Here is a 16,235-nt window from a genome sequence, read left to right on the forward strand (position 1 = left end):
CGATTTTACCAGCACTTCTCCATCTCTCTCCTTGTAATACATATTTGCAAGTTCAGGAACATGTTTTCATTGTTATCCTCTGAAAGGTCCTATGCAATGAAACTACCCAAAATTCCCTTTAAGTACTAAAATTTGGAATAGGGAAAGACCAACTCAAATTATTTTTAAAATTTAAAATGTAAGAAAATTTTGAAAGAAAGACAGCTTGATTATTTTAACATAGGCAGATAGCATTTATTCATTAATTCAACTAGTAAATTTTTTTTTCGAGACAGGATCTTGCTCTATTGCCCAGGCTGGAGTGCAGTGGCATGATCATGGCTCACTGCAGCCTCGACCTCCTGGGGCTCAAGCCATCCTCCCACCTCAGCCTCCCAAGTAGCTGGGACCACAGGTATGTGCCACCACACTTGGTTAATTTTTGTATTTTTTGTAGAGATGAGGTTTTGTCATGTTACGTAGGCTGGTCTCGAACTCCTGGGCTCAAGGGATCCACCCAACTCGGCCTCCCAGCCACAACTAGTCAACATTTACAGTGTGTCTTCTCAGTAGTAAGCATTGTGTGAGGCTCTAGAGGGGATGAGGAACAAAACAAACACAATGGTATAGGAGAGACTGGCAAGACACACTGTGAACTGGAGCAGATGGGACGCAAAGCGGGCCATGAGGACTTAGGTGGCTGCACCTGACTCTGTCTGGTAAAGTATTGACTTATTTCAATGAACAACTGTGAATGGTCTATAATTATTAAACGAAAAGCACATTCTAAATAACGACAGCTTCTGGTTAAAAGGTAATTATACTATTTGTAGTCTCCCAAGGAGATAAATAGCTTTCTTTCAGTTTTATTTGTACTATCAATGACAAATAGGCTTCCTAAATTCATGAAGAGAATAAAGTGCACTTTAGCATAGCTCTTGCATAAATAATCAAAATTCTAAAATAGTGAGGTTGGAAGTAATGAGATTCAACTGTCATTAGACTCTCAGAATTAAAAAAAAAATCCTTGGTGAAGGGTACTAATCAAGTGACATAATGATGTAATTTACGTAGTGCAAGAAACTATTTATTCATTTATCTTCATTTTTAGGATTGCCAGGTATAATACAGGATTCCCAGCTAAGTTTGAATTTCAGATAAACAACAAATAATTTTTTAGTTTATGAATGTCCCAAATAGTGAATGGGATATAATTATACTACATTTTTTTGTTGAGCAAATTCCAATTTAACTGGGTGTCCTGGATTTAACTAGATTTTTATTTGCTCATCCTGGCAACCCTATTGACTTTGGATTCTCAGCAGCACTCAAAATGTTCCTGTGTGAGTTTGGGTAGAATACTACTCCCTGACAGACTAGTCTGCCAATATTTCCCAGGGTTATGATCAAATCTACAAGACATAGGTCTTGCAAATCAGACAAAAAATAATATGGACTTGCAGACATTTCCCCCAACTGTATTCAGTGGCTTGTCCTAACCTCCCTTACCTGTGGAGCCCATCGTCCCATCTATCAGAGTACAAAGAACAAACTGCTATTTCCCTCCTAGCCCAACTGACTCAAGGTACACAAATGCAAATTCTTAAGGCATTGGAAAGCAAATCTTACTGCGTTATTTTTTCAGCCATCTGCTTGAGGCCACAGCTTAGCTTTCTTGGCAACTTTTAAGTTAGATGAAATCTGATGACAAAAGAGGGCATATTATACACATAAACTGGGTTCTCCAGGGTGATAAAAATGATGTTTTTAAAATCCTCTGTCATTGAAGAAATAAAATATACATTTCTTAGATTGGCATTCAAGGCACTACCTTTCTCTCTAACTGTTCTTTCCAGAGGAGGCTGGCAAACTATGGCCTGCCGACTGTTTTTGTAAATAAAGTTTTACTGGAAGAAAGCCATGCATGTTCCTTTCTACATCATCTATGGCTGCTTTCATACTACAACAGCAGTGTTGAATTGCTGCAGCAGAGACCGTATGTGGCCCACAGAGCCTCGATTTTACTCTCACCACGTACAGAAAAAGTTTGCTAATTCCTGCTCTAAAAAGCTCTGCTCATATTGAAAGTTTACTCACTGACCTTTATTTAGCTTAGCTTCCACACTATATTTTTCCTTGCTTTCCATAAAACATATGTGAGCAAACTTTTAAAATCCTTAAGGCCAGCCAGGGGGAAAAAGAGTTATGACTTTTTTTTTCTTTTCTTTTTTCTTCATTGAAAACAAAAATAATCGTGGACTAATAATGAATATTCTGAAACCTCTGGCATTTTTCTATCAAAAAAGAAAGAAGCCACCGGGTACAGTGGCTCATGCCTGTAATCCCAGCACTTTGGGAGGCCGAGGTAGGTGGATCGCTTGAGGCCAGGAGTTTAAGACTAGCCTGGCCAACGTGGTGAAACCCCAGCTCTACTAAAAATACAAAAATTAGCCAGGGGTGGTAGCACATGCTTGTAATTGCAGCTACTCAGGAGGGTGAGGCACAAGAATCACTTGAACCCAGGAGGCAGAGGTTGCAGTGAGCTGAAATCGTGCCACTGCACTCCAGCCTGGGTGACAACGAGAGTGTCTTAAAAAAAAAATAGACCGGGCATGGTGGTTCATGCCTGTAATCCTAGCCCTTTGGAGGCCAAGGCAGGAGGATCATCTGAGGTCAGGAGTTCGAAACCAGCCTGGCCAACATGGGGAAACCCTGTCTCTACTAAAAATAAAAAAATTAGCCAGACATGGTGGCAGGCGCCTGTAACCACAGCTACTTGAAAGTCTGAGGCACGAGAATCGCTTGAGCCCAGGAGGCAGAGGTTGCAGTGAGCCGAGACTGCACCATTGCAATCTTTTTTATTTTTTATTTTTTTGAGATGGAGTTTCACTCTTGTTGCCCAGGCTGGAGTGCAATGGCGCAATCTTGGCTCACTGCAACCTCTGGCTCCCAGGTTCAAGTGATTCTCCTGCCTCAGCCTCCAAGTAGCTGGGATTACAGGCATGCGCCAACACGCCCGGCTAATTTTGTATTTTTAGTAGAGACGGAGTTTCTTCATGTTGGTCAGGCTGTTCTCGAACTCCTGACCTCAAGTGATCTGCCAGCCTCGGCCTCCCAAAATGCTGGGATTACAGGCGTGAGCCACCGCGCCTGGCTGCACCACTGCCCTCTAACCTGGGCAACAGAGCGAGACTTGTAGCCATTAAAATGTTAATATCGGGTCATATTTGAAAAGGGGGTACATAGAAATAACCTTCTAATGTTTCTTGGTGAAATTGGATTGAGAGCTGGGTTTCAGAGCAAGTTTGCTGGTCACTGTCTTAAACAGAGCCTACTCATTATCCACGGGGAACCTCGTTTTCCTACAAAGTAAATCTATCCTGATCTTGGCGGCCCTGCCATGCACATTACTCATCGGAGCCTAGGCATGTACTATTACAGAACACTCCATGTCTTTATCGATGTTAAATTTACGTGTCCTATTTCTCTAACTAGATTGTAAGCCCTTTATGGGAACAAATTAGGAAATATGCATCCACGTATCCCTCCCCTAACATATAAACTTCATGTTGATAATTCCTAAGCAAAAGAATAGAAATGGAAACTGGGATCATTTTGCATTGAGAAGAGAAGATTGAGAAGGAACATAACAGTGTTATTCAAGTGCAGGGAGCATCCTTATAATAATTCCATATGCATATAGGCTGTACGTGAGGAAAGTTTCTTAAACTTCCTATGCTTCATTTCTTCATTTGTAAACTGGACTACTCAGAGAGTTGTTATAATGGTTAAATGGGTTAATATATATCAAATGCTTAGAATATGGTCGGGCACATAGTGATTGCTTAAATAAAGAACAGCTATTATTATTAAACATGCATATTCATGTATATGATGGCAAGCTTTCTACAAAAAAACTAGGTTTAAAAAGCATCATCAAAGAAACAGTTATGAAACACTGAAATAGATAAAGAAATTTACAAAACTGCATTAAATCTATTTTTAAAGAATAAGCAAGAAAAATTCCTATCTGCAATAATTTATGAGTGATCCAATTGACTGGAAGAAAATAAATGCCTCTAAAAAAAAAGCAATATGTGTTCATTGTAAAACGAACACATAAAAAGCAATTCAGGCAATACTAAGATGCAGAAAGTACAAATTCTCAGTCCTCTTCTCCAATTTCACCTACAGTATTTAAGACTTTTTCACTCCTTTTTTTTTAAGATGAAGTCTTGCTGTCGCTTAGGCTGGAATACAGTGGTGCGATCTCGGCTCGCTGCAACCTCCACCTCCTGGGTTCAAGCGATTCTCCTGCCTCAGCCTCCTGAGTAGCTGGGATTACAGGTGTGTGCCACCAACCCTGGTTAATGTTTGTATTTTTAGTAGAGATGGGGTTTCACCATGTTGGCTAAGCTGGTCTCGAACTCCTGACCTCAAGTGATCCACCCGCCTCAGCCTGTGCTGGGATTACAGGTGTGAGCCACTGCTCCAGGCCACTCTTTTCATTTCTATACCATGCATTTTCCTACCTTCTGTTTTTGTTATTTTAATAAAAATGGGATCATACTATGCATAATTTTCTTAACATGCTTAACTTGTATTTTCTTAAAGTTCCTTTCAACACCTTGGCAAATTCTTTAGTATATTAAGAAATTACAAAAATGGTCTTGCAATTGTTTGATTTTTCTAGTACCATCATCTGAATCAAACAACTGGAAAATGTTGAGGAAATTAAAACATAAATTTTAATTAAATTTCTTTTTCTGCACATAGACCAATTTTGCCTGTTTTATCCAACCTCTTGTACTTAAGAGTTAAATTTCGAGAAATCAGTTAAGGAATCTAAATCTAACTTACAAAGAAATGGACAAACTTTATAGTTGTTTTCCTAGACTTACATATCTGCATTTTATTCAGATATTGCTGTATTTTCATTAAAAATTTCTGTTAGTATTTGAATATAGAAAACTGTTCTTAGAGACTTAACAGTTTTGGCTTTTCTTCATGGTTCTGGGGTCTAGAAGGTTTCGGACTTTCTGCCTCCTGGGGCCTAAATTCTGTTCCCTTCCTTCCACTGTGTTCCCTTCCTTTTGTCAGCCATAGCAACACAATAACTGAGAGGAAATTTAAAAAATGAATCATCACTCCTTAAACTCCCATCTCTAACCAAATTGCATTGTGACCCTTAGTGTAAACATTATTTTAGGAATTATTTTATATGACAATATATATTACCTTTTGAAACACTGCAAACTGAGCAAAGAGCAGCAACAAGGAGATCCAACCCATCTGCTAGAACTATTTCCAGCCAGAAACTTCAACTTCTCCCAAGGTGTTGGAGCAAGTTTGATGGAGAGCTCTAATGCTTCCATATAATATAATGTACTGTCTATCTTTGAAGGTTTTCTTTTTTTATCCTTTAAGAGAAGATCTATGAGTCTACTATAGATCTAATTATTACAAAGCCTCAAAATAACAGTAAAATATTTGAAGAGTGAATAATGAAGTTTAGTTTTGCTTTCTAAAAACAAACCTCAAGAAAACTTTCTGCTACGGACTAAATGTTTGTGTCTCCCCAAATTCCTGTGTTGAACTCCTAACACCCAATATGATGGTATTAAGAGGTGGGGCCTTTGGGAGGTAATTTGGTCCCAAGGGCAGAGCCCTCTTGAATGGGATTAATGCCCTTATAAAAAGACATCAGAAAGCTTGTTTTCTCTCCCTTTACTCTCCACCATGCGAGGATATCAGGAGAAGATGGACATCTGCAAACCAGGAAGTGGGCCCTCGACAGACACAAAGTGTACTGGTGCCCTGATCTTGGACTTCCCAGCCTCCAGAACTGTGAGAAATAAATTTCTGTTGTCCAAGCCACCCAGTCTATGGAATTTGTTATAGCAGCCCAAACTAAGACACTCTCCTAATAATTATTAATTAATAATAATAGTAACAACAACAAAATAATCCATCCTTTCCCCTAAGCACCTTCTGAGTGTCCTACACTTTAAGGGTCTTTATAGGTTTTCTCATTCAATCACAGCAATCCTGAAGAGCAAGTATAATTATCTCCATTTTACAAATTAAATAAATGGAAGTTCAGGGAGGCCAAATAGCTAGAACAGAATTCTTCTGAATTGATTCCTCAGGAAAACCTTCTGTCAATCTTCCAAGCTCTTCCCAAGTTGTTAAGGCCCCTACAAGAACATAACTGAATTCACTCCAGGACTCCTTTGAACATTTCACAACTATGGCTGATGAGTAACTTCAAGGAAAATTAAAGAAGGGAAGAAAGGCAGTCAGGCCCACAGTTATTTCCCTGCTTCAAGTTGGAAGACGGTAGCGGATATAGTGAAAAAGAGGGTTGGCTCTAGAATTGAATTCGCCTTGGTGTGAGTCTCAGCTGCAATCATTTTTAACAAGGTCACCTGGGACAAGTTATTTAGCCACTCTGTGCCTTAGTTTCTTCATATGTCAAATGGGACTATAAAACCCACCTCCCAGATTGTTATGAAGACCATGTGTCCAGTGTTGAAGAAATGGTAGTTGTTCAATGTTATCCATTTCATTTGCACTCTCTTCTTGCATGTCACAAAAATTTTTGGCCTCAATCAGAACTGTTTGTTGGAATACAGATGAATGTATTTGCTGGGTCTGGTTCCAACAAAAGCTAGAGGACTGTCAGGAACACAAAAGAAACTTTTGCTGCATGTGGGAGGTTGGAATGCATGACTTCAGAAGTCCGATCCAACTCCAATTTCTCTGAATTGTGATAAAGGACTTTCTGAAAACCAAACACAAGAAATCCTGCATAGACTTGACACCTGGAGAATGCCATCCTTTCTCAGTGGCTCATCAGACGGGTGACCTTGCTTAGGTTATTTGGCCAGTGATAAATTACAAGGAGCCCTTTTGGCAAAGGTAGCCAAGCAACATCAGAAAACGACTTGGGCACAGGAGAAAGAAGCCAAGGAGTAGTAAATCCTTTAAAATCAAATTGGCATGTGAAGGAGAGGCATCAACAATATAAACAAATAAAGTTGAATGAATGACCTAATCTCCACCTCATAATTAGGCTAAAAACCACATGACCCTAATATTCCACAGCCCCCACAAAGCCAATCTGAAGAAATATCTCCTTCTTGTTCACCATTCTAGGATTGTGAAAAGTCTTGCCTTTAGGTTCATAAATCATGGTCAAAATAAGAACAATTAAAGAAAGATACATGAAAATAAACATCCAGAATCGAGGATTAGTATAAAAATTAGAGATGTGTGTATCAAAGTATTTTGAACACTACACATTTTCATCACACCCCATGGTACTCCAGCAAATCCACTGGTGCCAGACAGACTTCAGATTCACACCAACAAAGCCTCAAGATTCCTGTCACCGCACTGCATAAATTCCTTTATCTCGGGACCAGAGTGGATGTTAAGAAGTCTCAGTTACTGAATCTCAGGATAATTTCTTCTTCCCTTTTAATAGAGGAGGCGGGAATGGACACAATAGCTGCTTTAAAAACAATTTTAAAAATAAGGTTATGTTCTCATTCATTCCTTATTTGTAGGGCAAACCATCTGGTAAAGCATGAGTATTCTGATTTTAGGTTTCTGACTTAATAAGCTGGTTGTAACTTAGCTTTTCTGTTCCACATTTTGTCACATAATGAAGAAAAGACTAAGTATTATAATCTCAAAACTAGCAAATATTCTGAATCTGAGACAGTTGTGAACAGGTAAACAATGTACCTTTGGCTGCTTAAACTTATTTAGAAATAGATAGCTATTTCTTCCATATGTTGAAGAGGTATCTGCACTCCCATTTTTATTGCACTATTCACAACAGCCAAGATATGAAATCAACCCAAGTTTCCATTAACAGATGAATGGATAAAGAAAATGTGGTATATACGTACACGATGGTATACTATTCAGCATAAAAACAAAACGAAATCCTGTCATTTGTGACAATATGAATGATCCTAGAGGGCATCATGTAAAGTGAAATAAGCCAAGCACAAAAGGACAAATACTGCATGATCTCATTTGTATGTGGGGAATCTGAAAAAGCTGATCTTACAGAAGCAGAGAATAGAACAGTGGTTAACAGAGGCTGGGGAGTAGAAGGCAGGAGGGAAGGATGGGGTGAGGTTGGTCAACAGGTACAAAGTTACAGTTAGATAGGAATAAGTTCTGGTGTTCTATTACATAATAGGGTGACTACAGTCAACAATAATACATTGTATACTTCAAAATAGCTAGAAGAGGGGATTTTGAATGTTCTCACCACAAAGAAATGATGAATCTTTGAGGTGATGGATATGCTAATTACCCTGACTGATCATTACACAATGTATTTATGTATCAAAAATCACACTTTACCCCAGAAAAATGTACAATTATGTGTCAATTAAAATAAAACTTTAAAAATAGCTATTTCTATATTTTACCTTGAATATGTTTAGTTAAGATGTGCAAATTCTCTGCCAATAGTAATTACTTCTATGGCATGGGTTGGAGTTAAAAAAAGGGGGGGAGCACTTTCACTTTTTACATTTCTGAATTTCCTGAAGTTTTGTTTTATTCAACTAAGCATTTGTTATGTTTGCAATTTAAAAATTAAATAAAATATTCTGCTTCTATTTACAAATTTGGTTTTAAAATTTCACAGGGCTATTTTTCCTAGTTATCTGGGTATTTGAAATTCGTATTCAGATTTATCTCATTCGATATCAAGGGAAACACTGATTCTAGAATTTTCTTGATATGTTCATGTTTGTTTGGATACTTCTCATAAATCATATTCTGGGGTTCAGTGTTCATATAAGATTAGAATATTTAGGCCAAGTCTTCTGTTACTACACTGTGATTTTCCCTGTCCCTTTCCTTGTGGGAACATGGGTTCCCACAACTGCAGACAAACTCTTTGATGGGGACATAAACCAGCTTAACAGGTTTCAACAACTTTTTTCAATACAAAGTTTTTGTCTCCTCGCTTGTTATTTCAAAACCTAATGCCAGCATTTTTTAAGGAATTTTTCCAGACCGAAGGTTGATGACTGACAATAAAGGCAAAGCATTCCCATTTAATTTTACCCAACACATCAAGCCCTAAAAGCCGGGGATGGGAACAGGGAGAAAAAGTAATAGACAAATATAAATAAAAACTGCTTCATGTAGAAACAACTGACTTATCCATAATCAAATCCCACATCTGCCTTAGAAAACCCTGGTAGATTCTCGGCCTTTTTTTCAGTTGTAAGACTCTCTTACTAATTTTTACAGCAAATCCTTTTAGCAGATGTCTCGTAACATGATCAGTATTTGGGCTTAAGAAGATGACGACGACCTTTTGAGATCTTGTCACCACACTGCTCCATCATGTGTAATAAAAGCAATGATACTGACATTTTCCCCTTGAGGCATTAACTCCCATCTATTTGAAGATAACCAAGATAATCTCTTGAGGTCCTCGCTAACACTATTTTTCCTTGATTCTATTTAATCAACATCTCCACAGGTGTTTGAGTGGTAGATATAAAAATTAGTGAATTGGGTGGGCGTAGTGGCTCAGACCCGTAATCCCAGCACTTTGGAAGGCCAAGGCGGGTGGATCACGAGGTCAGGAGATCGAGACCATCCTGGCTAACAAGGTGAAACCTCGTCTCTACTAAAAAAAAAAAAAAAAAAAAAAAAAAATTAGCAGGGCATGGTGGTGGGCGCCTGTAGTCCCAGCTACTCAGGAGGCTGAGGCAGGAGAATGGCATGAACCCAGGAGGCAGAGCTTGCAGTGAGCCGAGATTGCGCCACTGCACTCCAGCCTGGGAGACAGAGCGAGACTCCATCTCAAACAAACAAACAAACAAAAATTAGTGAATTGGTTAGGCTGGGCACAACGGCTCATGCCTGTAACCCCAGCACCTGAAAGGCTGAGGTGGGTGGATCGCTTGAGCCCAGGAGTTTGAGACCAGCCTGGGCAACATGGCAAAACTCCATCTCTATAAAAAATACAAAACAAATTAGCCTGGCGTGGTGGCATGCATCTATAGTCACAGCTACTCAGGAAGCTGAGGTGGGAGGATCACCTGAGTCCAGGGAGGTTGAGGCTGCAGTGAGCTGTGATCATGGCACCGCACTCCAGCCTGGGCAATGGAGTGAGAACCCATCTCAAAAAAATAAAATAAAATAAAATAAAAAGAATAGTGAATTAGTGCCTCAAAAGGAAAAAAAAAGTCAATGAATGTATTTCTAGCCTACAGATAGTTACTGGGCTAGTGCTGCAACTTGGCCTGGTGCTTCAGCTTGTTCATATCATGACACACCTGCAAATTAATGCATTTGTCTGACACACTGCAGTAAGCGGATGAAGCTATTTGGGGCTAGAAGTTACTATCTGGATATGAGAAGACAGGTACCCAGGAAGACTCAGGCCCCACTTCGCTATCTTACCCTAGGGCTGAGGGGATCAGCATCTTGAAGCTAACAAGTAGCTCATTCTCGGCACACTGGTTCAGAATTTTAGTCTAGCCCATCAGTACTCTGTGTATCAGCCCCATAAAGCAAGCAGGTAACCAACACCAAATTCAAACAAATCTGCTGGACTGTTTTCCCAAAGAGTCAGTTACTGGCTATCACCATCATCAGACTACCAGATTTAAAGTGTGTGTGTGTGTTTGTGTTTGTGTGTGTGTGTGTGTGTGTGGTGGGTGAGGGGTGTTCTGGGTGAATTCTACCCTCTCTTTCAGCTCCCACTCTCACTTAGCAAGGACTTCTTTTTAGTATTAAATTAAGTGAAAGTGCTATGAAGCATAAAAGATGTAATAGACACAGATTCTGCCCTCAAGGAAACTTCTGTCCTTGGAGATGAAGGAGACGTTTACATAAATATGTACTTGTTGAATGAATAAAATAATTTGCAGAATCAGGTTAAAAGTGACACTTCTCAGAAAAAAGAGCTATAAAAAAATTCCAGTGGAAATGGGGCAGGAAAAGTTTCCCTCTGGATAGGTTAAAGGAGTCATAGGAGAGAAAAGCAGTGATACCAACTTTCGTTTTTTGAAACAGGGTCTTGCTCTGTCACCCAGGCTGGCGTGCTCAAGCAATCTTCCTGCCTCAGCCTCCCCAGCAGCTGGGACCACAGGTCCCAGGGTCTCCACACCTGGTGGCAGAGACAGGGTCTCACTATGTTGCCCCAGTCAGTTCTCAAATTCCCGGGCTCAAACAATCCTCCTACCTCAGCCTCCCAAAGTGCTGGGATTACAGATGTAAGCCAGCGTGCCCAGGCCAATACCGACGTGTTGAAACGGGCCTCTATGGCGCTCAAGTATCCACCCAAAAGAAAGGAATTAAAATATCTGACAATTTAAAATGTACAGTTTGTAAGCAAAACGCTGCTTTACAAAAAGGTGGGGTTGGGGGCAATGGGAAAATGAAGGTTGGAATTATAATTAAAATGAAATTTTACAAAAGTTATTTAGAGGGTTTTTATTGCTTTTCTCACACCTCATTGCATCAGATCATTGACAGCCTGAGAAATGTTACCCCATTTAAAACAACCCACTTCGCCTACAGAAAAGGGATTCTGGGTCACATACCAGTCTCTGCCATCACCCTTCAGTTGTCAGCTTAGACATTTTCTTTCCCAAAGGAAGCTTTGGCCTATTATCAATGTCAGGAGTTTAGTAAGTGGTGCGGTATCCCACAGAATCGTATAACCTGCTTTGGTGAAGTCCGTTTCCGTTTTACCCAATCAACAGGTCTGAAAATAGGTAGCCCTTTTGCGGCTCTGAATTCCACTAAATGCTTGAGAAATTCACATGGTCACTCTTTGCTCCTGAAGCTGACAGGGCCTAAAAGTCACTGTTGGGAAGCTGGGCCAGGGCAACCCCATCTCTTCTTGAAAGAAAAATGTCCTATAGTCATTTCTATCTATCACAAGCGAGTAAGGAGCCTCTGCCTCTTAGCGTCCTCAGACAGGGGATGAGAGTAAAATAAAAGAAATCCTGTTGTGAAAAATACTGAAACTAGAGGTACACTGTGGAAAATCATAGTTCTGACATTACCATTAAATTATCACACAAAAAGACCAATTATCCCAAAGACAGGCATTTAAAAAATTGAAGTCTAGAGAGTTGCCCTCCTGTGTGTACCTGTTTATGTCTTATTACTGGGACTGCAATGATGTGGCTTTGAAGAACTTTGCCAAGCATTTTTTCATCAATCTCATGAGGAGAGGCAACAAGCTGAGAAACCGATGAAGCAGAAGAACCAACAAGGTGACAGAATCTTCCTTTGGGGTACTAAGATGCCAGACCGTGACATCTGAGAGAGTGTGCTGAACGCAATAGAGTGTGTGTGACCCTTGGAAAAAAGTGTGAATCTGACTCTACTGGAACTGTGCAAAGTGGCCACTGACAAAAACGATCCCCACTTGTGTGACTTCAGGGAGATGCACTACCGGAATGATCAAGTGAAATCCATCAAAGAATTGGGTGACCATGTAACCAACTTATGCAAGATGGGGGCCCCCAAATCTGATATCTTTTGGCCAAGCACACTCTGGGAGACAGTGATGACAAGAGCTAAGCCTTAGGCTGGCTTCCCCATAACCACAGGGTGACTTCCCCAGTCACCAAAGCAGTGCCTACAGGTAGGGATTAATTTTACCCATTGAATAAATTGTAGAAAAACTTCCACTTGAATTCTTTCGTTTGTATTATTCCTTAACATAAAATAATTCGGTACCCCCAAAGAACAAAATAAAACTGTGAGTGCTACCTGCCATCAAAGAAGAAGAACTTCCCCCGTCCGTTCTTTTCTCCATGAACAAAGTTCCCCTCAAATCTGTCTGTGGAGGAGTAGGTGACTGTGCAGAACCCGTGCGGTAATCCGTCATCATCCAGGTGCCCTGGAGAAAGGGAACCACAAGGCAAACCTTAACATTTTCAGTGCTCCTCCCATCTGACGTCTAAGCATTCAGATGCTGCCAGACAAGTCCCCCACCCAACTCCCCTCCCGCTGCCAAAGGGTCCCCTCCCTGGCATGAAAGGATAGTCAGCGTGCAAAGGTTTCTCACCTCATTGGCACCAGCAGTACCAAATTGATTCTTATGTACACTTTGTGAACTGATAGGTCCAGAACAGACTTAGACACATTCCAGAATATGAACTTTAAATAAGCTTGCTTTTTACCTGGAACTGAGAGTCATTATCAGTAATATTCTCTGCAGGGCATGTCACAATTTACCAAGTACTCTCCCAAGAGTCCTCATATTTGGAATTGATGCCTCTAATCTCTCATGCTTAACTGAAGTGTGGTTGAGATTCCACTGTTTTATAGTCAATTGCCACATACACAGTCTTTGGAATAAATTATCTAATTCTAGAACATTAAGTATGCAATATGATTTTATATATCATTCTATAATATGATGTGGAGGACTGCTAGCCAGTCTGAAAATCTCACTGTTACTGTTATATTCACACGAGGAACATAGTCCTATCTTTAAAACTGCCCTAAGATTTATACAGCTCATTGTAGAAACACAGAAACCCAGAGTCCTTCTCACCTTAAACTTAAGCTTAACCTTAAACCTACTGCTTTACTTTACAAAATCTTTCAGCTTTGAATGTTTAGTAATAACCTTATCATACACCGTCCACCACTGTGTCTCAGAGGGCTTGTATTTTAAATGGAGCCAGAGTGTATACATGGTCATTTAAGCAATGATTGTGAACATCAGCAGAAGTTATTACATGGACGTTTAAGTCACTGGTTCTTCCTAGGTCAAAGATTGGTATAGTTTAATATTGACATTTACAGTCAATGTTTATGCTTTTTATTACCATCTACATGTTTTACAAAACCCAGGAATCACCTTATTGGTGTCTTCCCAATCATTCTGGTGAGCTAATTTTGCAGAGGTGGGTGAAAATGAAGGCAGTAGTTATTCTACTGGCTTTTTCTTGGGGTAACAACCTGGGTCATGGAGAGAAAAGGTACGAAAACATTAAACACTGTGTCTAATGCAGGGACATTAAACATTGAAATGTAGCTTCCAGATGGCTCACAGACATAAAAGGAAACACAAACCATACTACCACAATGAAAGCTTTAGTCTCCTAAAATAATTTATTCTAACATGATAAAAGAATATTAGCCCTTGGAAAAGATGGTAAGTACACACTCTTATAAAGAATAAATATGCGGCTGGGCGTGGTGGCTCACGCCTATAATCCCAGCACTTTGGGAGGCTGAGGTGGGTGGATCACCCGAGGTCCAGAGTTTGAGACCAGGCTGGCCAACACAGTGAAACCCTGTCTTTACTAAAAATACAAAAAATTAGCCAGGCATGGTGGCAGGTGTCTGTAATCCCAGCTACTCAGGAGGCTGAGGCAGGAGAATCGCTTGAACCCAGGAAGCAGAGGTTGCAGTGAGCCAAGATTGTGCCACTGCACTCCAGCCTGGGCAACAAGAGCGAAACTCCATCTCAACAACAACAACAAAAAGAATAAATATGCTCTTTATTTGTATTATTAATTACATAAACATAAAATAGCTGCAAACAAATACAGTGTTTTATTGCTACATCTGACTCTGTATACAGTGGGTTACCTAGAATATCTTACAATAAGACACATCTACTTAAATAAATCATAATCAGTATGGATCTCTTCCTCTTAACACAAAAGAGGAAAGGACCAGGAAATTAATGGTCAGAAGGGAACTAGGCCATAATTGCTTTCTTCTTGCTCAAAAACTAACTGTACATGACATAAATTCAGTGACATTTGAGTTATATGAAATCACTTGGACAATTATTTTCTAAATATCTGATGCCATTTCTCTCACTGAAATAAATTAAATTTGCTTTTTTCTTTTCATTAAAAAAAGCCACTCTGTATTGCTAAGAGCTTTTTTTAGTGAAATGTTGTTGCGATCAAGTTAAATTTAGGCATATAAATTCAGTGTCCTACTTTTGATTTAGGTATTAATATCCAAATAATCAGTTTAGACTCATACTAGAGCATTTATTAACTTGTTGAAAATGCTTTCACCATAGAAAACAGTTCACATATTTCAGAGTTTTAAAAGCTTATGTTTGATAAAATTTGTTATTCCACTTTAGGTTGAGAGAATTACAATAAATCTGAACACTAAGAAAAAAATTTCCAATATAAATTAATTTCCACCTTCCTTCAGCCCTGTCCTATTTCTGAATAAAACACTGAAGGTGCACCCTCAGCAATGGAATTTAGATATTAGGGAAAATTGAAAGCGTCATATAACATACTGTAAGCCCTTGGAGGATAGTACTGATCCCAGTTGAGATGACAACAAAAATGTCAACTCCACTCCATGAAGAATTCTTTCTTTCTTTCTCTCTTTCTTTCTTTCTTTCTTTCTTTCTTTCTTTCTTTCTTTCTTTCTTTCTTTCTTTCTTCCTTCCTTCCTTCCTTCCTTCCTTCCTTCCTTCCTTCTTTCCTTCCTCCTTGCCTCCCTCCCTCCTTCCCTCCTTTTCTTCCTTTCTTATCTCACTCCCTCCTTCCCTCTTTCTCTTCCTCCTTCCTTTATTTTTTAGAGACAGGGTCTCACCCTGTTACTCAGGCTGGAGTGCAGTGATGAGACCATAGTTCATTGTAACCTCAACTTGTAGGCTCAAGTGATCCTTCTGCCTCAGCCTCCCATGTAGCTGAGACTATAGGTAGACATCACCACAACTGGCTAATTAAAAAAATTTTTTTTTTTTTTCGAGACAGAGTTTTACTCTTTTTGCCCAGGCTGGAGTGCAATGGTGCGATCCTGGCTCACTGCAACCTCCGCCTCCCAGGTGCAAGCAATCGTCCTGCCTCAGCCTCCCTAGTAGCTGGGATTACAGGCACCTGCCACTACGCCCAGCTAATTTTTTTGTGTTTTTAGTAGAGACGAGGTTTCACTATATTGGCCAGGCTGGTCTCGAACTTCTGACCTCAGGCAATCTACCCACCACAGCCTCGCAAACGACTAATTAAAAAAAATTTTTTATAGAGATAGGGTCTCACTGTGTTGCCCAGGCTGATCTCAAACTCCTGAGCTCAAGTGATCCACTCACTTTAGGTGCTGGGATTACAGGCAAGAGCCACCACACCTGGCCTCAGTGCTTTTCAACAGGCAAATGAAGAGGAGCCCTATCATCATCTTAATCTCTTGGGAGAGAAAAGGACAGGGGAGAGCTACCAAATGATGGCCATTACTCTGGGTGACCTTGCACATTA

The 16,235-nt window shown here is 39.9% G+C and overlaps 1 protein-coding gene across 2 annotated transcripts in view; it reads right to left on the bottom strand.

The window, feature by feature from the left end:
- The window catches only part of SETD7 (SET domain containing 7, histone lysine methyltransferase), a 61,585-nt gene that overhangs the window by 38,483 nt on the left and 6,867 nt on the right, over window positions 1-16,235 (bottom strand). For both annotated transcript variants that reach the window (XM_012508253.2, XM_012508252.2), the window contains exon 2: window positions 12,760-12,889. In XM_012508253.2, coding sequence (XP_012363707.1) covers window positions 12,760-12,889 — 130 coding nt within the window. The remainder of the gene's footprint in view (window positions 1-12,759; window positions 12,890-16,235) is intronic.

The sequence above is a fragment of the Nomascus leucogenys genome, chromosome 7b (genome assembly GCF_006542625.1).
Source record: "Nomascus leucogenys isolate Asia chromosome 7b, Asia_NLE_v1, whole genome shotgun sequence".
NCBI lineage: Eukaryota > Metazoa > Chordata > Mammalia > Primates > Hylobatidae > Nomascus > Nomascus leucogenys.